This window comes from Pogona vitticeps, chromosome 2 (assembly GCF_051106095.1).
Source record: "Pogona vitticeps strain Pit_001003342236 chromosome 2, PviZW2.1, whole genome shotgun sequence".
Classification (NCBI taxonomy): domain Eukaryota; kingdom Metazoa; phylum Chordata; class Lepidosauria; order Squamata; family Agamidae; genus Pogona; species Pogona vitticeps.
This window is the reverse complement of record NC_135784.1, coordinates 14,478,961-14,506,904: the sequence shown is the minus strand read 5'-3', so window position 1 is coordinate 14,506,904 and position 27,944 is coordinate 14,478,961. Positions and strand designations below refer to the sequence as shown.

Below are 27,944 nucleotides of genomic sequence, written 5' to 3'. Positions count from 1 at the left end.
TTTTTGCAGCTGAAAAAAAGAAAGACAGCACAGCGCCAGTCACCAAGTGTGAGCTTAAAACCATTTAAAAATGGGCAAATTTAATTCAGATGATCATCATGTCTACTATTGTGGGCAAGAGTCCCGTAGAAGAAATGGAGTAGCCCAGTGGTGGGATTCAGCAGGCCAACAAACGGTTCTGCAGAATCAATAATAAATTAGCTACCGGTTCTGTAGAACTGGTGTGAACCTGCTGAATCCCACCACTGGCCAGGATCAGTGGTGGGATTCAGCAGGCCAACAAACGGTTCTGCAGAACCAATAATACATTAGCTACCGGTTCTGTAGAACTGGTGCGAACCTGCTGAATCCCACCACTGGAGTAGCCGTCATGGTCAACGAAAGAGTGGGAAAAGCTGTACTAGGATACAATCTCAAAAATGATAGAACGATTTCAAAAGGAATCCAAGGCAGACCTTTCAACATCACAGCAATCCATGTTTATGCACCAACCACGGATGCTGAAGAGGCTGAAATTGACCAATTCTATGGAGACTTACAGCACCTTCTAGAACTGACACCAAAGAAATACGTTCTCCTCATTATAGGGGACTGGAATGCTAAAGTAGGGAGTCAAGAAATAAAAGGAACAACAGGTAAGTTTGGCCTTGGAGTTCAAAATGAAGCAGGGCAAAGGCTAATACAGTGGGGTCTCTACCTAAGAACGTCTCTACTTAAGAACAATCCAACTTAAGAACAGCTCCATTTGCTAAATTTTGCTTCTACTTGAGAACAGAAATCCAAGATAAGAACAGGAAAAAAAAACTTTCCTGCTCTTTTTTTAACCTTAGGTCATCTTAGGTTAAGAAAAATTCTCCCCCTAGTGGTAGAGTACGTATTAACCAGCTTTGCATTACTTCCTATGGGAACTAATGCTTCAATGTACGAACGCACCTCTACATAACAAAAAAACAGCCAGAACTGATTAATTGGTTTTCAGTCCATTCCTATGGGAAATTTTGCTTCAACTTAAGAACGTTTCAACTTAAGAACACTATTCCAAAACCGATTAAGTTCTTAAGTAGAGGTTCCACTGTAGTTTCTATGGACAGAAAAGAGCAGATACGGATTAAATGGTTTTCAGTGCATTCCTGTGGGAAATGCAGATTCAACATAAGAACTTTTCAACTTGAGAACCACCTTCCAATAAGGATTAAGCTCTTAAGTAGAGACCCCACTGTAAGAGTTTTGTCAAGAGAAAAAGCTGGTCATCACACTCTTTTCCAACAGCACAAGAGGCGAATCCACACATGGACATCACCAGATGGGCAATACCGAATTCAGATTGATTATATTCTCTGCAGCCAAAGATGGAGAAGCTCTAAACAGTCAGCAAAAACAAGACATGGAGCTGATTGTGGCTCTGATTGTGAGGGTTTGGCTCTAGGCTCCAGGAGATTTTTGTTGTTTAGAAACAACAGAAATATTTATTCGCGTGTTTAAAAAATAACCAATGTCCAGAACTTGATTCCATCATCTTTCTCCTTCCGACAACGGTCTTGAAGGGGCTTCCAATCTTCCTCCAGGAATGGATTTCTCTCACTAGAGTTCCAGGGACCCGGCCAATCCATAAAGACGTTGGGGTTATATATAATCTCTCCCGCTTCACCTTCCAACAAGGGCACGGTCTCATCATCCCGGCCGTCACCCCACGCGAGACATCCTTCTGATGTGGGAGCCTTCCAGTGTCCTCCCTGAACCCCTTCCTTCTCATCTCGTTTACTCTCCATTCCAGCCTCTCTCTCTCCTTTCTCTTTCTGATGAGGACACAGGAGGTCTTCTTCTGTTGTTCCCAGACTTTGGAACTCCCTGCCACTGGGGGCCAGACTGTCCCCATCTTTTCTGCCCTTCCACAAGCAGGTGAATATATTTCTCTTCAGGCAGGCTTTCCCTTGGTGATTGGTTGCCTGAGGGGTTTTTTTAATGGATGGGTATGCTTTTCTGCTTTTGAATGTGTTTTTAATATTGCTTTTACCATTTCTTCGATCCTTTTTATTCTTTGTATACTTTTTTTTAAAGCTTCAAATGTTGTCTTTTAATAATACAAGGTATCTTGGGTCCTTTTAAAGAAGGTGGGGTAAAAATATTTTAAATAAATAAATAAAATTAGATCAATTCCAGCCGTGAGGTATGATGACTACAGTAGATAATAATTCTCCCGTCAAAGGAGCAGGACTCTATAGCGGTTCAAAATGTTCTAGAAAAATCACATCACATATCATCACCATTATGTCAAAACTGTAGAGCTGGAAAGGACCCTATGGATCGAGTCCAGCCTGTCAGGAAGGCACAGTGGGGGATCGATCTCCACTGAGCTGAACACCTTAACACAAGAAAAGAAAAAGGTAACATTCCTTCCCTTGGATGAGATATTTGTCAAATGTACAATGCTGATATGAAATAGATTTGTTCTTGATAGATATATTCTATTTTAATTTCCTTGAGCTTGTCACAGTGAGTTAACGATGGCAACTCAAAAAGACAGAATCACAACAAATTAATGAAATGGATTTAAAAGATTTATTAATTGACAAACACACCAACTTCACATCGTGGTTCTTTCTGAATTGCCCTCAGCAAGATCCAGACTATGAGGAATGGCTTTATTACTCTGGCTCTTACTCTGGATGCAGCTGAATCTGCACTAAAAGCATTTATACGGTTTGTCTCCCGTGTGAGTTTTCTGATGTGAAGACAGGTTGGAGCTCCGAGAGAAACTTTTTCCACATTCAAAACATTTATACGGTTTGTCACCTGTGTGAGTTTTCTGATGTGAAGACAGGTGGGAGCTCCGATAGAAACTTTTTCCACACTCAAAACATTTATACGGCTTGTCACCTGTGTGAATTTTCTGATGTGAAGACAGGTGGGAGCTCCAAGAGAAACTTTTTCCACATTCAAAACATTTATACGGCTTGTCACCTGTGTGAGTTTTCTGATGTGAAGACAGGTGGGAGCTCCGAGAGAAACTTTTTCCACATTCAAAACATTTATACGGCTTGTCACCTGTGTGAGTTTTCTGATGTGAAGACAGGTGGGAGCTCCAAGAGAAACTTTTTCCACATTCAAAACATTTATACGGCTTGTCACCTGTGTGAGTTTTCTGATGTGAAGACAGGTGGGAGCTCCGATAGAAACTTTTTCCACACTCAAAACATTTATACGGTTTGTCTCCCGTGTGGATTCGTTGGTGGGAAGTGAGGCATATCCTCTGTCTGAAGCTCTTTTCACACTCCAGGCATTTAAATGGCTTCTCCCCAGTGTGGATTCGTTGGTGGGAAGTGAGGTCTATCCTCTGTCTGAAGCTCTTTTCACACTCCAGGCATTCATAAGGCTTCTCCCCAGTGTGGATTCGTTGGTGGGAAGTGAGGTCTATCCTCCGTCTGAAGCTCTTTCCACACTCCAGGCATTTATAGGGTTTCTCTTCAGCGTGCAACATCAAATGCCTTTTCAGGTCCCCGCTCCCGGAGAAACACTTGCTACACTGTGGGCATTCATACGGCTTCTCCCCAGTGTGGATTCGTTGGTGGGAAGTGAGGTGTGTCCTCTGTCTGAAGCTCTTTCCACACTCCAGGCATTCATAAGGCTTCTCCCCAGTGTGGATTCGTTGGTGGGAAGTGAGGTCTATCCTCTGTCTGAAGCTCTTTTCACACTCCAGGCATTCATAAGGCTTCTCCCCAGTGTGGATTCGTTGGTGGGAAATGAGGTCTATCCTCCGTCTGAAGCTCTTTCCACACTCCAGGCATTTATAGGGTTTCTCTTCAGCGTGCAACATCAAATGCCTTTTCAGGTCCCCGCTCCCGGAGAAACACTTGCTACACTGTGGGCATTCATACGGCTTCTCCCCAGTGTGGAACCTTTTATGATAAATGAGGCCATTGCTGTGAGTGAAACACTTCCCACACACATTACATTTATACGGTTTCTCTCCCGTGTGGGTCCGCTGATGAGAAGCAAGGTTTCCCTTCACGTTGAATCTCTTCCCGCACTCCAAACATTCGTAGGGTTTCTCCCCTGTGTGAATGGTCATGTGATTCTTGAGACGGGCTTTATCACAAAAGCCCTTGGAGCAGTACGAACACTTGAAGGGCTTCTCCCCTGTGTGGACCCACAGATGACGCTTCAAGTGAGATTTCTTGCTGTAGGTCTTCCCACACTCTAGGCATTTAATATTTTCCTTTGCTTGGTTTCTTTCTGCTTGGACTGGGACAGTGGGCACATCCCCAGCCTCCGGATCAGAGGACTCTTCCCTCCTCTTTTGCCCCTCTCTTGTTTCGCTTCGTTGTTGTTTTCTGCCTCGAGAGTGAAGTTCTTTCACTGGCCCTCTACAGGGTTCCTCCTCATACTCCTGTCTTCTCTGATCTCCTGTTGAAATCATGGCAATGAGGTGAGTCAGATAGGGAAGCTCTAATCAGCAGACAAACTGTACTGATTCGAACTGCTGACACACAGACAACTAAATGTGGCAGGTGAACACAAATACAGGATGGCGCACATCTGGAACAAATTCTGAACGGCATTAACCGCCAGTTGGTGTGACACAGCATGTGAGACTGGGATCAGAAAGACCTGATTGCAATTAAGGATGAGCCGTTTGGATTTGGTGGACTGCAAATCCCATCATTCTCTACCACGGGAATTCCCTCATTACAGACACTGTAATTTTGCTCGCTTGGGAGAAAAGGCTAAGCTAGAAGGCTTCATGGCTCAGCATAGACCAAGCTCTGCCTAGCTTCCTGTTCAGAAAGGAAGTTCTCACCTAGTACTGGGTCAGTTTCCTTTCTGAACAGAAACCATGGACACAACGAGGCTACACCAAGCCACTGAGAATTCCAGCTTAGGCCTTTTGTCCCAGGTGAGTCACATTTAGTCTGTCAGATCCTGACGCCCAGGGGCAGAGCCACAACCTAAAGAAAACAGCTCCATTGAAGAAACTTGTTTAACCAGCAAAAGCAAAGAACAGAACCCAAATTGGCCCGTGACACAAAAGGTCAGGAAATTCACACTTCTGTCTGATTTTCACAGTTGTGTCACACATGGAGTATGGGAGGTGTTACTAAATAACATCTGAGCAACCCTATCCCTGCCAACGTCTGTGTGCATATGATTGCACAGAGATATTGGTGAAATCAACCCTGAGTGCTGACTGGAAGGACAGATCCTGAAGCTGAGGCTCCAATACTTTGGTCATCTCATGAGAAGAGAAGACTCCCTGGAAAATACAGTATCTTGATGTTGGGAAAGTGTGAAGGCAAGAGGAGAAGGGGATGACAGAGGACGAGATGGTTGGACAGTGTCATCGAAGCCACCAACATGAATTTGACCCAACTCCAGGAGGCAGTGGAAGATAGGAGGGCCAGGCGTTCTCTGGTCCATGGGGTCACAAAGAGTCACCCTCCCATGATGACCTAGGAAGTTACAGGAGATGTAACTCTGCACCATCCTGTTAACTAAAACCTATAACTATTAGTGGATTTTATTTTAGCATCACCAGCTCTCTTTGAGCTGACTTTTCTAAAAGCTTGAAAGCTTTCAGAGCTGAATTCATTTCTTAGCTTAACCCCCACCAGGAGTTAGCAGGAAAATCCTGTTAGGGTATATTTCTCCTAAATTCCCACTCTTGGCATAGGGCCTCATTTTAGCCTATCCTATCCTGGGATCTCTGGCCAAGATTGCCGTTTTAATGCATTGCTTTATCACAGTTACTGTTTAATGAGACTGTTCTTATATTTCATCAAGTTATCTCTAGCTTATGTGATCTCCAAAATGCCGTGTTCTCAACTTTTCTGGCTTAGGTCCCGCAAACTCAAGCCTGTGGCTTCCTTTAGGGAGTCAATCCATCATGTATTTCCTGTTTTCCTGCTATTTTCCACCTTTCTCAGCATAATAGCATTTTCCAAAGAATCCTGCCTTCTCATGATGTGCCCAAAGTAGGACAGTACAGTGGTGCCTCGCTTAACGAGTTCACCATTTAACGATGAATCCGCATAGCGATGTCGCTTTTGCGATCGCAAAAGCGATGTTTAGATAGGGAAAAACTCGCATTGCGATGATCGGTAAGCATTCCCCTTACCGATCTTCACACTGCAATGTTTTTACAACAGCTGATCGGCGGTTCCAAAATGGCCGGCGAGTGCCCAAAATGGCCGCACTAATGTTTTCGCGCCCTGCCTTCGCTTACTGAGGGCGCGAAAATGTCGGCGCTATGGAGGAACTTCGCTGAACAGTGAGTTTGGGCCCCATAGGAACGCATTAAACTAAGTTAAATGCGTTCCTATGGGGTTTTTCGATGCGTTTAGCGATGTTTTTGCATAGTGACAATTAATCCGGAACGCCACTGTATCAGCTTTTCACTCCTAAGATGATGATTAAATGTTTTTATAACAAGGGTAACCACTTTCCTCTAAAAAGTTCCCTAACTTCTTCTAGATTACAAAAACAGAATGCTGGCTGTTCAAACCCAGGGAGAATCATCTCGTAAATAATAAACATTCTCACTTAAATATTTTCTCTTAACAAAAGGATAAATGGGATCTTTACCTAAAGAGGCTACATTTGCATGAATCTCCGCCATAACTTCCTCATGCAAAGCTCTTTGGTCCGGATTCAGCAACGCCCACTCCTCCTCGGTAAAACACACAGTCACCTCTTCCAAGATTACTGGATTCTAAAAGAGAAGAAAATACTTTTTTCCCCTTTCGATGCTAAAATGGTTCTTCCACGGATGGTAGGAAATCATTAATATATGGAGACTGGTTTTTGCCTTGCAGGATCCCACAAAAAGCTTTTCCAGGGCGTTTCCAGTGTGTGCTTCTTCTTTTTTTAAAAAAATGAACATATTTTACTTATGAAGGCCATAAACAGCGCAAGTAAGAGGCGGATCACATTAGCCAACAGAAGGGGTCAGTGCTTTAGGGCCAAAACCGGATTCTGGGTGTTCTCGGACAGAAAAGCAGCAGGTGGGGAAAAAAACATTAAATAAATCAGATTTTCATTTTTGTCTCCTTGACCATCTACTTGCCAAACATTATTTCTGGGCCTAACTGTTTAATTACTTATTGGTTCGATAACTGAGGCTACCCAGGTCCAGAAGAACTGGCCACTGCCTGGATCTAATGGTCGGGAACTATCAGACAATGCATGTATTCCTCATTCTCTACACCATGACCAGGAGCAAGGTGGGGCCTCTTTATTCTCATTTACTGTTTTCTGATTTTTAATATTGTGTTTCATATTATACTGGGTCCTTTTTTGGGAGAAGGGCAAGGTAATAATTTTAATCAATAAAAATAATATTTGTTTTTTGTTTGGTTTATTTACATGCTACCTTTCTTCCCCCTTAGGAGTTCCAAGGTGACTCGCAACAACTAAAATACACAGTACTAATAATGCCATACCATGCCTCTTGGAAGCCTACAGAATATATTTTAAACAATTTAAATATGTGTAGCTGTATGTTTATCATGAATAATATTCACTGGTCTCTTTTGACAGAGCCTATTTACCGCAATGACTCTCCTGCTACCTCTGGGATCCTAACCACCTTGCTTTTATCTGCTCGTCCCTGGCAACTAAAATAACAGCTGTTGGATAGCTCTGTGGTTTAGATCCCTGCCTGTGGAGCCAGAGGTTGGGAGCTCAATTCCCCCACTGGGCCTGCTTGACAGGGGCTGGACTGGATGATCTCTAGGGTCCCTTTCCAGCTTTGCAGCTCAAAGGACTCAGAAGGACATGCTTCCCCTCCCGGTTTGCAGGTGGGTTTCCCACAGGTTACGGATGCAAAGAATCAAAGGGAAAGAGGCAGATACTTTCAAGCCATGGGCGACTTCATCCTTGATTTAATCTTTTCTGACCTCAAAAGCCACTCCGATTCCATTCTCCACAGCAGATGATCTAGTTGTACACGTTCCTCGCACAGCTTCACCACCTGCAAGGGGGGGCAAAGTGTGTGGGAGAATATATTTTATTCTTTATATCAGGTATATGCATAGTACAGCCTGTACGTGACACCCCAAGACCATTTCTGAACCCAGCCTCCTTCAGACCCCTAAAACTGGAGCTTTGTTGGGAGTTTTTGCAACCTCGCATGATGCCTGTCGCTTGTTTGGCTGAGAGGGACTTTTCTGGGCTGGGGTGCCCGTCAATTTATCCAGCACTAACCAATCATTCCTTCCCATCTCAACATTCAAAGACAGCCCCGCCTCTCTGCTGATCATTCTAGTTCCCTCTCTTTAGTATGTTGGAAGCCTTTTGTGTTGCATGTTGTCTTTCTGTTGATCTGTTCATGCCTGCCGGTACTGAAATGTTTTTTGTTCTTTCTCCTAAAAAAATGTCTCAGAGAGAGCTATTAAGATCTTCAGGGCCAGGGAATGAGAAAGGGGTGGACAATTTGGAGAAATTTTCACTATTCTGCTGTGAGCTGGAGGACAAAAAGACCGAGGAAAAGGGAGAGTGAGCCATCCGCTCCCACGTCTAACGAGGAGGACAGTAACAGTGGTGTAGAAAAGACTACAGGAGAAGGGCTAGAGATAGGAGGAAAAGGGGAGGAGCCTAAGAAGGAGGAGAGAAGGGTGGAGGTGTTCCCAATATTGACATCATGGCTTGTCACCTGCAATGGAGTTTTCCTCCAGGAAACTGTCCAAATCACTTTTCAAGGCATATAGGCCAGATGCCATCACCCCATCTGGTGGCAAGGAGTTCCACGGACTAACCACCCTCTGGGTCAATAAATATTTTCTTTTGTTTTTCCTCACTCTCCCAACACTTCATTGGAGTTGAGGTCCCCTGGTTCTGGTATTGCCTGAGAGGGAAAAGAGCTTCCCTCTATCCACCTTATCTGCCCTCTGCAGAATTTGATACCTCTCCATCACATTCCCCCTTCAGGCGCCTTTCCTCTAGACTCAAGAGCCCCACACGCTGTAGCCTTTCCTCCTCAGGGAGGTGCCCCAGCTCAGTCATCATTTGAGTCGCTCTCTTCTGCACCTTTTCCACCTATACGCTTTTGCCCCTTTCTCTAAAGCCTATAGGTTTTAGAGATATTCAGTGATACCCAGTGTAGTGTGATTAAGAGAGGGACAGACTGGGACTCCAGAGTCCTGCATTCGAATTCTCGTTCAGGCGTGGAAACTCACTGAGGGTGTGGAACCGGTAAAACCACTCCTTAGATATCTCACTTACCTGGAAAGCCCTATTTGCGTCCTTATACACGGGTTCTGACTTGAAGGCACAGAACACCGACGAAACAGAAGCAATCCTTCAGCAATCCTTACCCAGTGAAGTATCACCTTCACCCTCCTCCAGGTGGTCGTTCCGAAAGAGCAGCTCCTGTTTAGCATCTGACAGATCTCCTTCTGTCCTGGAGGTATTCCTAGCCACTTCCGACTGCTCCGGCAGGTAGACAGAGGATTGGAGAAGAAACGGAACAAGACAAGGCAAAGTTTTGGGGTTATGCCTTCCTTTGTGAAAACCTAGCAGAAGAAGTGACTAGTGCAAATTCAAGTCGCTGGGAAATCAGATCTTTGGGATAATGACCTCCAGGCTGATTTAGCAGAAAAGCTGGCCATTCTAAGCCCCTTGGAATGAGAGCTTTTTTAAAAAAGGAGGAGGACTACAAATCCCAATATCCCCTTGTAAGCACGGCCAGGGGCCGATTTATGGGAGATGTTGGGCCTTCACAGCCCTTGGAAAATATAAACAAAGCCCTAGAACCCACCAACCACCAACCAGGGTCACCGGCCAGGGGCTGATGGGATTTGTGGCCACAGGGAAACAGTTTTCTGAACTGGGCATGGCATTCCCAGGACTAATCGTTCATCTCACCTGCTTTTTCTCCTCTGCCTGGCTCAGGAGGAAGCCTTCGGCCAGGGCCACCGCCTGGGAACTGGTCTCCGGTCCACATTCCCTCACCCAGCTGGACATCTCTGGGGGAAGGATGGCCAGGAACTGCTCCAGGACCACCAGGTCCAGAATCTGAGCCTTCGTGTGTTGCTCCGGCTTCAGCCATTCACGGCAAAGATGATGGAGGCGGCTGCAGACTTCTCGGGGCCCCGCATCCTCCTGGCGATCAAATTCTCTGAAGCCCCGACACCCTATGCCAGAGCTGAAGGCTTCTCTGTTCAGGGTCTTCGGCATCATCCTTTCCTGGAATGCCCTAATATCGTCGGCCTTTTCCATATGAATCCCTTTTCCCGCTCCACAAGCAGCTGATTCTGGCTTTCCCACCTCTAGTAGGTACAATAAATCAGCCTGCAGGAAGGAATCAAAAATCTTTCTTTCTCAAAGCAAAGATTACAGCAAGCAACCCAGGAGGGAGTAGCAGATGGGCGAGACTAGGGTTGGAATCCACACTCAGGCATGGAGATTCATGGGGGGGTAGGAATTGGCGAAACCACTCCTTAAATATTAACAAAACAAAATTATGATCATCTTTGCAGACACCCTCGGCCTGATCGGATCATATTACAGATACCTTGGAGTGCCAAAAAAGATCAGTCAGGTAGGTCCATAATCCAAGTAGCCCAGAAAACGTAGAAAGCTATCTTGCATTTTTTTCTTTACTGCATTGAATGCAGACAATTTATACCAGCTGTTATTCAACTCTTTAAGCTCAAGATTTTGCTCCGACTGTTATATGGTATACCAACGTGGATCCTAGGATTTCTCATAAGTATAGAGAGTGTTCCCCTTCATGGATTGCTGATGGAAATAAAATTGATTACCGTATATTCTCCGCAGCCAAAGATGGAGAAGCTCTGTACAGTCAGCAAAAACAAGACCTGGAGCTGATTGTAGCTCTGATCATCAGCTTCTCATAGCAAAATTCAAGCTTAAACTGAAGAGAGTAGGAAAAACCACTGGGCTAGTCAGGTATAATCAAAACCAAATCCCTTATGAATACATAGTGGAAGTGAAGAACAGATTTAAGGAACTAGATTTGGTGGACAGAGTGCATGAAGAACTTTGGACAGATGCTCGTAACATTGTACAGGAGGCAGCAACAAAACCATTCCAAAGAAAAGGAACTGCAAGAAAGCAAAGTGGCTGTCCAATGAGGCCTTACAAATAGCAGAGAAGAGAAGGGAAACAAAATGCACGGGAGATAGAGAAAGATGCAGAAAATGGAATGCAGTCTTCCAAAGAATAGTAAGGAGAGACAAAAGGGCCTTCTTAAATGAACAATGCAAAGAAATTGTGGAAAATAATAGAAAAGGAAAAACCAGAGATCTGTTCAGAAAAATCGGAGATATTAAAGGAACATTTTGTGCAAAGATGAACATGATAAAATGGTAGGGATCTAACAGAAGCAGAAGACATCAAGAAGAGGTGGCAAGAATACACAAAGGAATTATACCATAAAGATCTGGATGTCCCAGAAAACCCACATATTATGGTTGCTGACCTTGAGCCAGACATCCTGGAGAGTGAAGTCAAGTGGGCCTTAAAAAGCTTGGCTAACAACAAGGCCAGTGGAGATGATGGCATTCCAGTTCAAGTATTTAAAATCGTAAAAGATGACGCTGTTAAGCTGCTACATTCAATATGCCAGCAAGATTGGAAAACTCAACAGTGGCCAGAGGACTGGAAAAGATCAGTCTACATCCCAATCCCTAAGAAGGGCAGTGCCAAAAAATGCTCCAACGTCTGTACAATAGCACTCATTTCCCACGCTAGCAAAGTTATGCTCAATATCCTACAAGGTAGGCTTCAGCAGTATGTGGACCGAGAACTCCCAGAAGTACAAGCTGGATTTCGAAGGGGCAGAGAAACTAGAGACCAAATTGCTAACATGCGCTGGATTATGGAGAAAGCCAGAGAGTTCCAGAAAAACATCTACTTTTGCTTCATTGACTATGCAAAAGCTTTTGACTGTGTGGACCACACCAAACTATGGCAAGTGCTTAAAGAAATGGGAGTGCCTGATCGCCTTATCTACCTCCTGAGAAACCTATACATGGGACAGGAAGCAACAGTTAGAACTGGATATGGAACAACTGATTGGTTCAAAATTGGGAAAGAAGTACGACAAGGCTGTATATTGTCCCCCTGCTTATTTAACTTCTATGCAGAATACATCATGCGAAAGGCCGGACTGGAGGAATCCCAAGCCGGAATTAAGATTGCCGGAAGAAATATCATCAACCTCCGATATGCAGATGATACCACTCTGATGGCAGAAAGTGAGGAGGAATTAAGGAACCTTGTAATGAGGGTCAAAGAGAAGAACGCAAAAACCGGTCTGAAGCTCAACATCAAAAAAAATTAAGATCATGGCCACTGGTCCAATCACCTCCTGGCAAATAGAAGGGGAAGATATGGAGGCAGAGACAGATTTCAATTTCTTGGGCTCCATGATCACTGCAGATGATGAGAGCAGCCACGAAATTAAAAGACGCTTGCTTCTTGGGAGGAAAGCTATGACAAACCTTGACAGCATCTTAAATTAGCAGAGACATCACCTTGCCAACGAAAGTCCGCATAGTCAAAGCTATGGCTTTTCCAGTAGCAATGTATGGAAGTGAGAGCTGGACCATAAAGAAAGCCATCCGCTAAAGAATTTATGCTTTTGAACTGTGTTGCTGGAGGAGGCTCTTGAGAGTCCCCCGGAAATGCCATGAGATCAAACCTATCCATTTTAAAGGAAATCAACCCTGATTGCTCATTGGAAGGACAGATCCTGAAGCTGAGGCTCCAAACTTTGGCCATCTTATGAGAAGAGAAGACTCCCTGGAAAAGACCCTGATGTTAGGAAAGTGCGAAGGCAAGAGGAGAAGGGGAAGACCGAGGACGAGATGGTTGGACAGTGTCATCGGAGCCACCAACATGAATTTGACCAAACTCCGGGAGGCAGTGGAAGATAGGAGGGCCTGGCGTGCTCTGGTCCATGGGGTCACAAAGAGTCGGACACGACTAAACGACTAGACAACAACAACAATAGTGTTCTTTCAATTTTTCTAAGATCCATTTTGGAAATGCCAAGATGCGTCCCTGCAGCAGCCTTAGAATTAGAGACTGGTCTAACGTCACTAGAATGCAGTGCTTGGCTCTTTGCTTTTAGACATTGGAACAAGGTAAAATACATGCTGATCCCTCGCTGGGATATCTTAACCTTCTACAGAAAGAGGTCCATAACAGCTCATGGCCTAAAGCTTTTCCAGCCAAAGTGCATCTATTAGGGCTCTCTTTGGACTTTCTTTATGCCCAGGAATCCAAGGCAGCCAACTCTACCTTAGAAAATGGCTCGCAAAACATGCTGCATCTTGCACCCTGGCCTAAACTATAATTTCTCCCAAAGGGCTAGGTATTTAGAGAACAACCTTTTGCACAGACTTCCCATGTCAGCTCCACATGGTAAGGGCCACCTTTAGAACAGACTGCCCGTGTCATCTCCTGCATCATAAGGGCCACCTTTAGAACAAACTGCCCATGTCATCTCCTGCATCATAATGGCCACCTTTAGAACAGACTGCCCATGTCATCTCCTGCATCATAAGGGCCACCTTTATATAAAATATTTGTCTAATATATATAATATTTGTCTATCCTAACGGTGGCCCTTATGATGCAGGAGCTGACATGGGCAGTCTGTCCTAAAGGTGGACCTTATCATATACAGTCATGCCTCGATTAGCGATGTTAATGCATTCCGCAAAAAACATCGCTAATTGATTTGATCGCTAATCGATACGCGGTTTCCCATTGAAATGCATTGAAAACCTGATAATCCATTCCAATAGGAACGGATTGCGGTCTGTAAGCGAAAATCTCCATAGGAAACATCGCTAATCAAAACGCGGTTCCCCAATTGAAATGCATTTCAGCTGTTTAAACCATCGCTAATCGAAACAGGGGACCCAAAATTTAATCGCTATTCGAAGCATGGTCCCAAACCATCGCTAGTCGAAAATTGCTCATATGGACCATCGCTAATCAGAGCACCAAAATGCCCCGAAAAAGTCATCGCTAATCGATTTCATCGCTAATTGAAGCACTCGCTAATTGAGGCACCATTGTATACCGTATCTCATTATTATCTGGGCAGCCATTTTGCCCATCAAGGTCTTCTCTCCACAAGCTGATGTAGTATAAAATCCCCAAGGGTCGAAATATTTCAAGAGGACTCACCTTTGCTCTGCTTCTGCAGCCCCATAAGTAACAGTTAAGGGTCCCTTGCCGACCTGGCCTTGCCCCCTTTGTTTGGGCCTGGGGACAACCTGCTGAAAAGTCGCAAAGGCCCAGGGAGTGATTTGGAGGGGCTTCAATGCAACGGCTTTATTTCTTTATTTATTTTCATGGCACTAAAAGCAAGGGTGGTCAATGTGCAACCCTCCAGGTATTGTGGGGACTACAGACCCCATCATCCCTCCACATTGGATGTGCTGGCTGATAGGAACAGTAGTCCCATAGCATCTAGTTGCACTATTCCTTATGTCAAGAAAGGGGCTTTCCTGATCTTCTAAGGATCCTGGTCGCCTGTGTCAGCTACCGTGATCACACACGTTTCAGGGAGAGTTAATCAGGAAAGCTGGACACAACGGAGGCCCGGCTTCTCGAGAAATCGTATGATTTATTGGGGGCAGAAAGTGGAAAGTTAAAATTGAGATTAGAGGAAAAACAAGAGACAACAATCTTGGAAATGCAGGATCTTTTAAGAAATTAGAACTATTTTGATTCTCTTTGTATTATTTAATTCAAGAATATCAAACCCCCGATTTGGGCTTGTCATCATCATTTTAGAATGGAAAAGGTGGAGCCCAGGCTCTATCAAGGAGGCACAGAGGGTATTCGAACTCCCAACTTCTGGTTTTGCAGCCAGATACTTAAACCACTGAGTTCTGGGTGTGCATGGATCTTTGTCTGCATTTACACTCATGTAAATTCAATGATTAAAAAACCAACCAAGCATGGGTTTGATACCCGAGCGAAGGTTATCTTTTATTGGTTCGGGTATCACAAATCCAGAAAACTGTAAAACTAAGGCGGATGCCTTCACACCTGAGCCCGCAAAGGAAGCTTCCCCCACTGTGTAGTCTTTACCTTCAGGGAGTGCACCTGGGGAGGATGGGTTGCCCAAAGACCTTTAATAATAATTGCATGCCATCGATTCTGACTGTGGACAAATCTTTTCTAGGTGCAGAATGCTCAGACGTGGCTTATTCCTCTTTCGGAGTTGTGCTGCTACCCAGTTTGGCCCCTCTCTGGGCACCATGAGGAATCCAAGCTCTGCAGCTCCACACGAATCTCTCTCCTTCACTAAGCCCTGGCATCCTCTTCCAAGATCTTTCCTCAAAACGCCACACACACACACCCCAGAAAATCTAGGCCTTGCTATCTGGGAACTTCCTGTTTGTTTTTTTAATATCCATTTCTGGCCAAATCCAGGGTAATGATGGCCCTCCGCACATTTGAATTCAAGCCATTATGGTGCCAGTAATAAGAAATGACTAGAATAATGGAGCTCAAAGGCCACTGAATCCAACCCTCTGCTCAGTGCAGGAATGCAGATCAAGGTATATCTGCCAGGGGACGATCCAGGTTTTTCTTGAATGGCTCCAGTGTTGGAGCCCTCACCAACTCCCGAGGTCACTGGGTCCATGGTCCTACTTCGTACTGCTCTAACAATTAAGAAGTTTTTCCTGATCGTCCACCAAAATCCGGCTTCCGGCAACTTGAGCCAATTAATTGTTCCATGTCCTGCACTCTGGGATACATCAAGAAGAGATCCTGTCCTTCCTCTGTATGACTCCTTTTCAAGTATATGAAAAGAGCTATCGTATCTCCCTTCAGTTTTATTTTTTCAATGCTAAACATGTCCAGTTTTCCCTCTATCCTCACAGGGCTCAGTTTCCAGATCATCCTTGTTGTCTTCCTCTGAATTCTCAAAGCAGGCTTTGAAAATAATGCATCTATTTTACAGATTTTTAAGAGGCACCATTAATAAATAGGTGTACTGTATCTTGGTGATGTGTGATAGGGACTCTCACAGTTTTGTTTAGGAATATTTGTAATCTGAACACCTCTGACTTTCTTTAATGCGTTCAGAGCTACTTACATAGAGAAAAACAGAAAAAGTAAAATATACAAATGCCCTGGCGAGGGTCACCATAATTCTGAATTAACCTGACAACATGTAATTATTTATTATCCATCTCAAAACCCCTAATATGGAGAGTCGGTGTGGTGTAGTGACAGATCATGACTCAGGAGATGTGGGTTCAAATCCTTGCTCAACCAGAGACGTTCACCAGGATGTGGGTGTGTGGCAATGCTAAATGACCACCTGAAGGTCTTGTATACCTTGAAAACCCTTTTAAGTTGTAGGGATTACTAAATGTGGATCCCACGCATTCTGTGTTCTAATCATCCCTTTAAGAAAAAGATGTAAAATTGCAAAAGATGTAAAAAAAAAAAAATTTCCTTCATAATAGGAAAAACCAAATCATAAAAAAAGAGAGAAAATGGGAGGGCATAGCAGGAGAAAATTTTATTTCTTCAGTCCATGTGCTATTACATGTTTATGGCAGTATCTGAAAATCAGCGGAAATCTTGGCAGCGACTTGAAAAAAGTCTGTGTGGGCTTTCAGTTATTTATTTAAAATACTTATACTTCACTTTTTTCTCCACAAGGGGACGTAAGGCAGCTTACAACTGTAGAAACAAACTATTATAAAAACTAGGAAGTCAGAAAAAAGAAGAAAGGAAAAAAGAGGAGCCCAACTCTTAGGCTGCCTGATAGGAAATGTCCTTGCCTGAAATGGTGGGCTGAATGGCATGGCTGGATATACAACAGCAAAACATCATCATCATCATCATCTTAGAGCTGCAGAGCTGGAGGGAACCCTATGAATCATCGTGTCCTAGCTCTGTCAAGGAGACACAGTGGGGAATCGAACTCTGCAGCCAAGCCACTGAGCTATCCAGCAGATGTATTCGCTTCTTAACTTGCAGTAGATCAGCGCCAATGTTTATGACGACTGTGCTATGCCAGTGGTGTTAATCTTGTCCTTTGTTTAGTCTCCTTTTTCTCTTTGAACAGTGAACTATTATACCTATCACAGGTGGACTGCAACTCCTTATAAGTAGGGATTTTGGGGTTTCATAGACTAGGAATCCCATAGTTCCCCATCCTGGGAGTTCTACCTGACTTACCAACCCCCAAAGGTGGTTCACCTGGGAGAACGGCCTCACCGGTAAAGGATTTGAGCCTTAGCTAGGCCTAGCTTCCTGTTAGAAAGAAAGCTCCCAGCTAGCATTTGGCAGGAACAGGAAGCTTGAGTGGATTTAGGCCTGGGCAAGCCCCAAAGCCATTCAAGTTTAGGCCATTTCTCTCAGGCGAGCTACATTTAGGTGTGCATAAGTCAGCTAGGGTGGATGTGGTGGCGCTGCGGGTTAAACCGCAGAAGCCTCTGGGCTGCAAGGTCAAAAGATCAGCAGTTTGAATCCACGCAATGGAGGGAGCTCCCTTGTCCCAGCTCCTGTCAACCTAGCAGTTCAAAAGTAAAAATGCAAGTAGATAAATAGGTACCACCACAGTGGGAAGGTCACGGCATTCTGTGTCTAGTCGCGCTGGCCATGTGACCACGGAAACTGTGTACGGACAAACACTGGCTCTATGGCTTGGAAACAGGGATGAGCACCGCCCCCTAGAGTCGGACACGACTGGACTAAATGTCAAGGAGAACCTTGACATTAAAAAAAAGGCGTTCCCTAGTCACGCTGGCCATGTGACCACGGAAACTGTCTACGGACAAACGCTGGCTCTATGGCTTGAAAAGTGGGATGAGCGCCGCCCCCTAGAGTCGGACACAACTGGACTAAAAATGTCAAGGGGAACCTTCACCTTTACCTTTTAAGTCAGCTAAAACTCCCAGAACAGGGAATAATAGGATTTATACTTTGAGAAATTTAAAAAAACAAACCCATCCCTATCTAGTTTCAAAAATAGTTTATGTGGTATAACAAGGTCCGAGGAAACCCCAGGAGTCCAGAAAGATCCTGAATCTCGGCAGACACGGCCAATCCACACAAAGAGAATTTATTGAGAAAATTGTAAAGACAGCAAAGGATGGACTGAGGAAAACGAAGAAACTCCGAAAGCACATGAATTACACCAGGAAGACGGTCTCTTAACTGAGGGGAACAAAAATCACGGTGACAGTGGAGACCGTTCTATTTCTCTTCGCATTTAACGGCAACATTTCTCTATCTATCGACACGAACAGACACAGGCAGACGTTTTGTACCCTCAACTCTCTTAAATATTCCGACATTTGTTTTCCTCTCCCACCAACCTCATATTAAGCCTTTCATTAAAAAAAAACAAATCCTGAAGACATTTATGCTGCAGGACCAGCTAACTACAGGCAGATCTGGGAGACAGGAGAAAAATCCAGTGCTGGATTGGTATCTCTTCCCTTCAGGATCCCAGTTTCCAAAAAAGGAAAAGAAAACAAACAGAAAAAAAACAACAACCCACTATCCTACAGACATGCAGAGTGAAATAAATGGCTGGTTTGCAATCTACATTTATTTGTCTCAAAGAGCTAGGAATGTTCTTGACTGGGAGGAATCGTCATGAAATCTCCAGGCATGGATCCTTCAGCATCTGAAACAGAAAGAAAGACGGATGTAGCAGAGACAGGAGACAAGACAGACCGCATCTCCTCTCCCCTTTTGCAGCCTACCTGTCTGGTTACCGTTTATTCCGTCAGCCCAAAGAAGGGGACATAATCCATGAAAGCTCACATTCAAATAAAATAGGTAGTCTTTCAGGCGCCACATGTTTTTTCATTCCTTTTTTTTCCCTTCCTTTCTTCTTTTTCTCCATTGGATTTTACCTGTCTTGCTGTCCTAACTCTCTTCAAAGCTTTTTCGTGTATTTTGTTGCCTTTGGTGTTAAAATAAACGTCTCGGTTCTTTCTCATTGGCATGAGTACAACTGGACTGCAGCATCTGTGGGAGATTTCCCCCCCCCGCCCCTCCCCTGCCAGAGGATGCTGAAAACTGTGGAAATAGAGAATGCTACACATAACATTGCCTCTGGCTCCTTCTAGTGGCTTGTTCTTCTAAATGCACCATGGTTTTTCATGTAATAGAGGGACGTGGTGTAATATTGCCAGGCAGTGGATAAGTGAATCCGCGGATGGTGATCGCACCGATTGGGGGGGGGCTACTGTAATTGCATCGTCCCTCTGTAAAGGTACAGGCATAGTTCACTGATAGTGCTTAGCCGCAGAGATTGTTATTTTAAGCAAGTGTCTCCTGTGATGTCCACACACATCTAAAAACAAAGAATACTGTTTATCAGAAGTATTGAGTCTCTCTATGGGGACGCCTTTCTCTCTGTCCTGCCACCTTCACAGGTGCATCTGGTGGGGTCACTGGGAGAGGTCCTTCTCTTTGGCTGCTTCCAGACTTTGGAACTCCCTCCCACTGGAGGTCAGGCTGGCCCCATCTTTGCTGTCCTTCCGCAACCATTTTCTCTTCAGGCTTTTCCTCAGTTACAGACTGTCTAGGAGAGATTTTAAAACAAGATGGTTTGCCTTTTGTTGCTTCTAAATTTGTTTTAATAATGCTTTACCTATTGTCCTTAATAGGCAGCGGGACTAGATGGGTCCTCGGCCTGATCCAGCAGGGTTCTTCTTATGTTCTTAATGTTATTAATTTGTTTAATATTTGAAAAAAAAATGTTGTTTTTAGATTTAATATTAACATACGCTGCCTTGGGTCCTTTCTTAGAAGAAAAGCCTGGTAAAAATAATGGAGAGTCAGGGAATGAGATGATCCCACATCTCTGTCGCCGTTCTATGCCGTCTGAGCTCTGATCGAATGGAGCTTCACTTGTCTACTTCTTGGACACTGACCAGGCAGAAATGGCATTCAGTCAATGATTCCCGGTACACGAGTGGGTGGGTTTTGTGTATTGACGGCAAGACCTGTGCATTGGTGTAGATTTCTGTGACAAGATGGTGTACGTGTGCGGTGTGTTTATGAAGTAAAACATGAACTCGTCCAAGTGGGAGATGATACGGAGATGATATAGATTGGGGGTTGGTAAATTTGAGAGCTTTCACGAATTATAAACTAAGACGAGACAGTGAGAGAAAGAGAGAGAGAAAAAGAAAGACGTAAAGACTAACTAGTATATTTTAATGTGAGCTTTCATGGACAATCTCACGTCCTCAGACTTGTCCACAAAAACGCTTATTAAAATATAGCAATTAGTTTTTAAAGATGCCACAATGTTTGTTTCTCTCTCTTTTTTTGAAAACTATAAAGAAGGATAACAACGATGGACCTTGGTGAGAGGGACAGAGGTCTCGTCGTATCCCACAAGCAAATGGTTCCCAACTTTGCTGAATCCAGATGTTCTTGGACCGCAACTCCCAGAAAGCCCAGCTAGCAGAACAGGTGATGAAGGTTTCTGGGAACTGCAGTCAAAGAACACCTGGCTGTCCCGATGCCTTTAGCCCAAACCAAACTTGCTTACAGCGTCTATTAACAGGTAAAAACACACACAATGGCCACACCATGGAGAAATAATTTTGGTTCCCACCTCTGTGGATTCCTTGGTAGGAAGGAAGCTGTGTGGTGTCCGTGAAACTCTTTTCGCCATCCAAGCATTTAAACAGTATCTCCCCAGTGTGGATCGTCTGGTGGAAATCGAGGTGCGCTCTCTTACTAAAGCTTGTCCCGCACTCGGAGCACTTAAAGGACTTCTCTGCCACGTGAACTCTCTGGTGGCAAGCGAGGGCTGCCCGGCGCCTGAAGTTCTTCCCACACTCCAAGCATTTGAAGGGTTTCTCCCCCGTGTGGATCTTCAGGTGAGCGCTGAGGCTCTGGCTTTGCCGGAAGCTCTTCCCGCACTCCCAGCACTCGAACGGCTTCTGCCCTGTGTGGATTCGCACGTGGGACGCAAGATGGGTCCTCTGGCTGAAGCTCTTCCCGCATTCTAGGCATGTAAACGGTTTCTGGCCCGTGTGGGTCCTCATGTGGGAAGTCAGGCTGGTGCTCTGACGGAAGCTCTTCCCGCACTCGGAGCATTTGAACGGCTTCTCCCCGGTGTGGATCCTCTGGTGGGCACTCAGAGTGCTCCGGTCGCTGAAGCTCCTTCCGCACTCGGAGCACTTGAACGGTTTGTCCCCCGTGTGGATCCTCTGGTGGGAGGTCAGGTTGGTGCTGTGGCTGAAGCTCTTCCCACACTCCAGGCATTTGAAGGGTTTCTCGCCTGTATGGATCCTCATGTGAGAAATCAGGCTGGCACTGTCCCGGAAACTGCTCTCGCATTTCGAACACTTGAATGGCTTCTCCCCAGTGTGGATCCTCACGTGGGAAACAAGATGGGTGCTCCGACTGTAGCTCTTCCCGCATTCCAGGCATTTAAAGGGTTTCTCCCCCGTGTGCATCCGCTGATGGGTCACGAGGGTGCTTTTGTGGCTAAAACTCTTTCCGCATTCCAAGCATTTAAAGAGTTTTTCCACCCCTTGGGCTCTCTGCTGGGAAGCGAGGCCGCTTTTCCCGTTGGCGTTCTTGCCATATTCCAAATAGCGTTTCCCCTTAGTATCGATGAAGCCTCCGAAACACACCTTGTGGAGTTCTTCCTCCGTTCTGTTCTCTCTCCCGTCAGGAGCTGGAAAGTGGTAAACAAAATCAAATACAAACGGAACAGGAGAAAACGCCCACTCACTGTAACAGAAGATGTTGAGTTATACCTTACAAAATGCCCACTCTGGGCAAACTAACAAATCTACACAAACTGAAATAGGAGAACAGCAAATGATGTCTCTGCCCCAGGCATTCTTGGGTGGTGTTTATTGTATTTTGATTTGCATATAGCTTAATTGTTTTTTTTAATATTCAACTTATTCTATTTTTAATTCTATTTTTTTTCCAAAAACATTTTTATTCCATCAGGCCTTTCAAAATCTAAGGCCCCTGAGAACGTCAGGCTGTTACCCAATGGCCACCTGTTCTTCGTTAAATGTTCATTATTCTGTTTAATTTGTTAATTCCATGCACTTGATTAGGCCATGTCTGTTTTTGTTACTGTTATTGTCAGGTGGGCGGGATAAAAATAAAGTAAAATAATCAATCAATCAATTCTTTTTTTATATTGAGAGCCATCTTGGGCCCCCTTATAGACAGAAAAAGAGCCTATAAAGAAAACAAACAAATAATAAATATCTATTTATTATTAGGGATGTGGTGGTGCTGTGGGTTAAACTGCAGAAGCCTCTGTGCTGCAAGGTCAGAAGACCTGCAGTCGTAAGATCGAATCCACGCCACAGAGTGAGCTCCCGTCGCTTGTCCCAGCTCCTGCCAACCTAGCAGTTCGGAAGCATGTAAAAATGCAAGTAGAGAAATAGGTACCACCATGGTGGGAAGGTAACGGTGTTCCGTGTCTAGTCACGCTGGCCACGTGACCACGGAAACTGTCTATGGACAATACGCTGGATATATGGCTTGGAGACGGGGATGAGCACTGCCCCCTAGAGTCGGCCACGACTGGACTAAATGTCAAGGGGAACCTTTACCTGTTTATTACATTTATATACAGTACTGCCCATCCAGGAGCAACCCACTTCTCTAAGAATTCCCTACCTGCCCATCCCACCCAAAGCAGACATGTAATTCCCACACACACGCAGAAATCCTGATGGTGACAGCTAAATGAAGACAACATTTAAACCTAAAATGGTTCAACAAACCTACTGCAGGAGGAGGATATTCTTAAAGGACTCCTCAAAGAGCCCAGTTTTAACAAGCTTTCTAAAAAAGAGGAAGGAGGCAGCCTGGCGTACATCCACAGGCAAGGCATTCCAAAGCACTGTGGCCACCACCAAGAAGGCCCCGTCCATAGTCATCATCTTCCAAGCCTCCCTCTGGGTAGCCACCTGCAGCTAACGAAGCCTGGGAGGAATCAGCGGCCACGGGTAGAAGATCTTAAGTACTTGTAAACTGATTTGATCACCCAAATAGAAAAAGAAAGCTTACACAGAGATGTCACGTTGGCAAAATTCTCCTCCATGACTTGCCGATGCAGAGCTCGCTGGCCTGAATTCAACAGAGCCCACTCTTCCTTGGTGAAATAAACAACAACGTCCTCAAAAGTAACCGGATCCTGAAGGTGGAGAACATGTGTTACCCTCACCGAGAATGAAATGGTTCTGCAAAACAACTAAGTAGGGACAGGCTTTTTCATCCCCCACCCCCTACCATTACGTGACTGGCCAGGCCCTCCCAAGAGTGCAGAACACTGGGAGTGGTAGTTTCATAGCCAGAGGGTGCCTCTCTGAAGTACTAGGACTCCCAGAAAGCAATAGGATAGCTTTAAAAAAATTAAGAACACAAAGCAAAGATGTGGTAAGGTCCAGCTCCAGGTGGGTGAAATGTGGGTGTGTATGGCTGTGGGTTTATGGGGTGGAACTCCCAGAATTCTGCCTGGGGAATTCTGGGAGATGGAGTCTCAGAAAAGTATTAAGTCCAACCTAGAAGAGAATTAAGCCAAGAAAGTGGTGTAGCTTCAATGCTTTGTTGACAGTATCCTCAGCCTTTCCTGTGGGCAGCAAATGGAATGGGGCAGATTTTTCCCCCCACATTCAGGCGGTCGTGCAAAAGAAAATAGCAACTTATCTCCATGGATTTCACCTTACCTGATCTGGTTGCACAAAAGTTGTTTCCATTTCTCTGGGAAGAACGGGTGAGTGAGGACTTGTGCTCAGCACCCTCCCAGGACCTGCAAGAGACGCAGGCGGGAAGATGTTTTCTTGTTCATACGTACGTGTTATGTTTTTGTAGACGAGAAAGATCTCCCGTCACGTTTTTGTCCAGGTTATATTTCAGTCTCTGGAGGGACTCGGGGAACTAGAATGTACGAAAAGGTCAGGCGAAGCACAATCCTTACCAAACATGGGAGCGCCTCCACCCTTTTCCTGCATATTCTTTAAGAACAAGGGCCTCCGACTCGTGCCCAGGGATGTCTCTGATGCTTGAGGGAAGCCAGTGGAAAATTCCGATGACCCCTGCACCCAAAGCAACATTTTAGACACTGAGGAGAGAGGGAAGGAATTACAAGGATCATAGCAGAGGAGGCAGTGTCAGAGAGAAGAGGGGGGACATGCTTTGGTCTGGCTATTTTATTTATTTATTTAAAATATTTCTATCTCGCCTTTCTCCCCAAAAGGACCCAAGGCAGCTATACAGTAGGATCCCTGTATCGGCAAGGGATCCCTTCCAAATTACCTGTGGATACTGAAATGCGTGGATTACAGCAAACTCTCTTTTAATTGTTGTTGTTTAGTCGTGTCCAACTCTTTGTGACCCCATGGACCAAAGCACACCAGGCCCTCCTGTCTTTTTTAATAGTGAACACTATACACAGCATGGTATATGGCTCCTACTAGTGGCCAGTTTTCAAATACAGTGGTGCCTCGCTTAACGGGCGCCCCGTTTAACAACGAATCCGCATAGCGATGAAGATTTTGCGATCAAAAAAGCGATTGCATTGTGATGTTTTAAATGGGAAAAATCACTTTGCGATGATCGGTTCACTGTTTCGCTTACCGATTATCGCATAGCGATGATTTTCCAACTGCTGATTGGCGGTTCCAAAATAGACGCCAGGTAAATAAAATGGCCGCCCGCTGTGTTTAGGGACGGATTCCTCGCTTACCGGGCAGCGAAAATGGTCGCCGTATGGAGGATTTTCGCTTAAAGGTGAGTTTTAAACCCATAGGAACGCATTGAACGGGTTTTAATGCATTCCTATGGGTTTTTTATTTTCACATAGCGACGAAATTGCTTTGCAGCAATTTTTGCTGCACAAATTATCATCGCTATGCGGGGCACCACTGTACAGATTTCTAGGATTTTACTCTTCATATTTTAAGTATTTTCAAACCATGGATAGGTGAATCAACGGATACTGCGCCTGTGCATACAGGGTTCCTACTGTATACAGACTATGCTGGGTACATTTCACAGCTCCTTGAAATGATTAAGGACCAAGAGTTCTCACCAGATTGTCTTCCTCCTTGAAATCAGCTGCTTGCCCCCAAAGAAAACCACCTTCTTGGTGCACCTCCTGGGACGTGGAATCCAGTTTACATCCTCTAACCCAGCTTTCCATCTTCGGTGGAAAGACAGTCAGTCTGGCTTGCGTTCAAGGATGATCAAGTCCAGGATCTCCGTCTTGACGTGTTTTCCTGGCTTCAGATACGGAACACCCAAAACAGAAGAGGTGTTGTGCTATATGTGAGCAAGGTGTGCTCCTGTCTTTATTTAAACCGTTCTTTCCCACAACTTCTTGCTCCGTTTTCCTGTAACAAAGGGATAAAAAAAACCCTTGCAGGTTGGTGAAAGATGGCTTAATCCTTCAGGGGCTGGACTTGATGATCCATAGGGTCCCTTCCAGCTCTGCTGTTCTAAGATGATGATGATGACAATTTGAGTTGAATGACTGTACTCTGAATGACTCTCCCACCCCCAGAGAGGGGAATTCATTAGGTCTCCCATCATAAGGATGTCCACATCCCATCTCCTGGTCCACTCTTTTTCCACGTTTCCTCCCTCTTTTTTGCCCTTGTTTTATCTTGTTTTTCCATTTCCCTTGTCAGACCAAAGGAGCTACTGTGATAGTCAGTGCCCTATCTATCTATCTATCTATCTATCTATCTGTCTGTCTGTCTGTCTGTCTGTCCGTCCGTCCGTCCGTCCGTCCGTCCGTCCGTCCGTCCGTCCGTCCGTCCGTCCGTCCGTCCGTCCGTCCGTCCGTCCGTCCGTCCGTCCGTCCGTCCGTCCGTCCGTCCGTCTCCTCTGAGACCTTTACAGAGACAATTACCCTGGGGATCACCTCCATTTCTCCAAGGTGGCTTGGAAACCTAAACAAGGGTGAGTTGCTCCTGGAAAAATATGGATTGCCTATGCACATGAACGTTACCCGGAGGACCACCTGAAAGAACGTGGCTTCCTTTATGGTGGTTGGTCGTGGTGGGAGAGTGGTTCCAAAAGATCATTAATAAGCCAGTGATTCCCAGATCTTGGGTCCCCAGATCTTCTTGGACTGAAACTCCCAGAAGCTTTCGCCACTCACTGTGCTGGCCAGGATTTCTGGGAGTTGTAGTCCAGGAACATCTGAGGAAGTTCCCAAGGTTGGGAATTATTGGAACTGATCTGTCAGCAGCCCTGTTTTTACTGCTCTCAATGGGAAATTTCCCCTCGGTAGAGAGGAAGGACAGATCCCTGAGGTTTGTGTTCTGTAGAATAACCTGTGGAGTGGGGGGGATTGAACTCCCTATAAGACAGGGTTGTGGGGAGCTTTTTCCTCCCAAGCACCTAACCCAGCCTGAAGATCCCTCTGACTGTTCTGTCTATCATTTACACCGCAAATCCAAAGCAGCACCCCCAACTGGGTCTTAACTAGAGGCATATAGATTGTTAGGGCTTTGGAACAGCTCGGTGAGGAACCCCACAAATCTGCATCCACCCCTCCAATCTAATCCTCTTTCCTCCTCTTCCCCCCCCCCCGCAAAGGGGGAAACCGGTGACAAAAGGCTTTGCTTTGCAGCTTAGAAGAAAGAGAGTGTGATGGGGTTGTCTGGGGAGGGGGAACCTGCTGCCTAACTAGAAACCCTCCTTCCCCAGCACCATATGTGTGTGTGTGTGTGTGTGTGTGTGTGTGTGTAGATATACATAAATACGTTTGTGTATGTGTACATATACATACACAGACACACAGACATACCTATGCATATAATGTACATGTTTGTGTGTCTGTATGTACACACACACACACACACACACACACACACACACACACACACACGGTGGTGAGGAGGGGGATTTTTGCTAATTAGGCAGCACCCCTGCCAAAAGAGGCAAGCCCATCACACTCACTCACACACACGCACACACAAATAGACAACTATATATATATTGCTATTTCCAAGGTCAGAAAAAATGCTCCCCCAAAACACAGAGCATGCATCCTCCCTCCACCGCTCCCCCCCCCAAAAAAGCACCCCCTTTCAACTTACCCGGAGCCCCCCCAGTTTCCAAGCTCCCCCCCTCCCCCGATGCTGCTGGAGCCCCGCCTAGGCCATCCAAGAGAGGCTGCTTTGACTTGCAAAAGAGGGGGAGTTGGGTGGGGAGTGGAGTGGAGAAGAGACCGGAAGTGAACGCCGCAGAACCCCCTCCCTCTCAGGGGCCGCTCTAGGACTGAAGAGTCACCTCCCTTTAACCCTTTCAGTGGCAAAGAGGTCGTTTTTCATTCATTCGCTTTTTCAACTGCATTTTTAATACACGGAGTTCTTTGTTGGCGAAATCAGGAAAAAAACCGCATGATTGTGGAGACAATACAAATACAGGACCGGATGATTACCTTTCATTGACCATTAAGAATACTAATAATGAAAAAAAAATCAGCAAGCTTTCGGTCATAAATCATCTTCTTCAAAACTGTGTGTCATGTTTTTGTGGAGAGTTCCAACTTAGCTGCTGTTACGAATGCCCCCAAATGTTTTAAAAGATGGGCCTCTTGGGAAGGAGCTTGGGGGAAAAAACTTGCATACTACTGCCCTGTCTCCCTCTAAGAAGCGACCCATCCTCATCATCCTTGTGAATCTGGGTCATTCATAGCAGCATCTAAGTAGGAACTGCCCACAAGAACTTGATGCACAGCCTTGAAGAAGATGAGTGATCACCAAAAGCTCGCTGTTTTATATTCTTAATGATCAATTAAAGGTATCTCCTGTTCTTGGGCATGTATAAGTTATTTGTTGTTTATGTGCCATCAAACCGCCCCCCCCGTCTTATGGCAACCCTACAAGTGAGCAGTCTCCAAAAGGGCCTGTCCTCCATGGCCTTGCTCATTCTTCGAGATACACACCTGTGGTTTCCTTTAGGGAATCAGC

The 27,944-nt window shown here is 45.2% G+C and overlaps 1 protein-coding gene across 1 annotated transcript; it reads right to left on the bottom strand.

The window, feature by feature from the left end:
• Positions 1-386: 386 nt before the first annotated feature.
• On the bottom strand, positions 387-27,223 carry LOC144587167 (uncharacterized). Its single transcript, XM_078386783.1, has 10 exons — positions 27,069-27,223; positions 25,052-25,352; positions 23,939-24,056; positions 23,688-23,770; positions 23,029-23,155; positions 20,591-21,664; positions 18,580-18,640; positions 9,309-9,420; positions 6,580-6,706; positions 387-4,404 (listed from the first exon to the last, which is right to left on the bottom strand). The coding sequence occupies exons 2-10, from the start codon at positions 25,160-25,162 to the stop codon at positions 2,684-2,686; spliced, it is 3,534 nt and encodes a 1,177-aa protein (XP_078242909.1). The 5' UTR covers positions 25,163-25,352; positions 27,069-27,223; the 3' UTR covers positions 387-2,683.
• Positions 27,224-27,944: the final 721 nt, after the last annotated feature.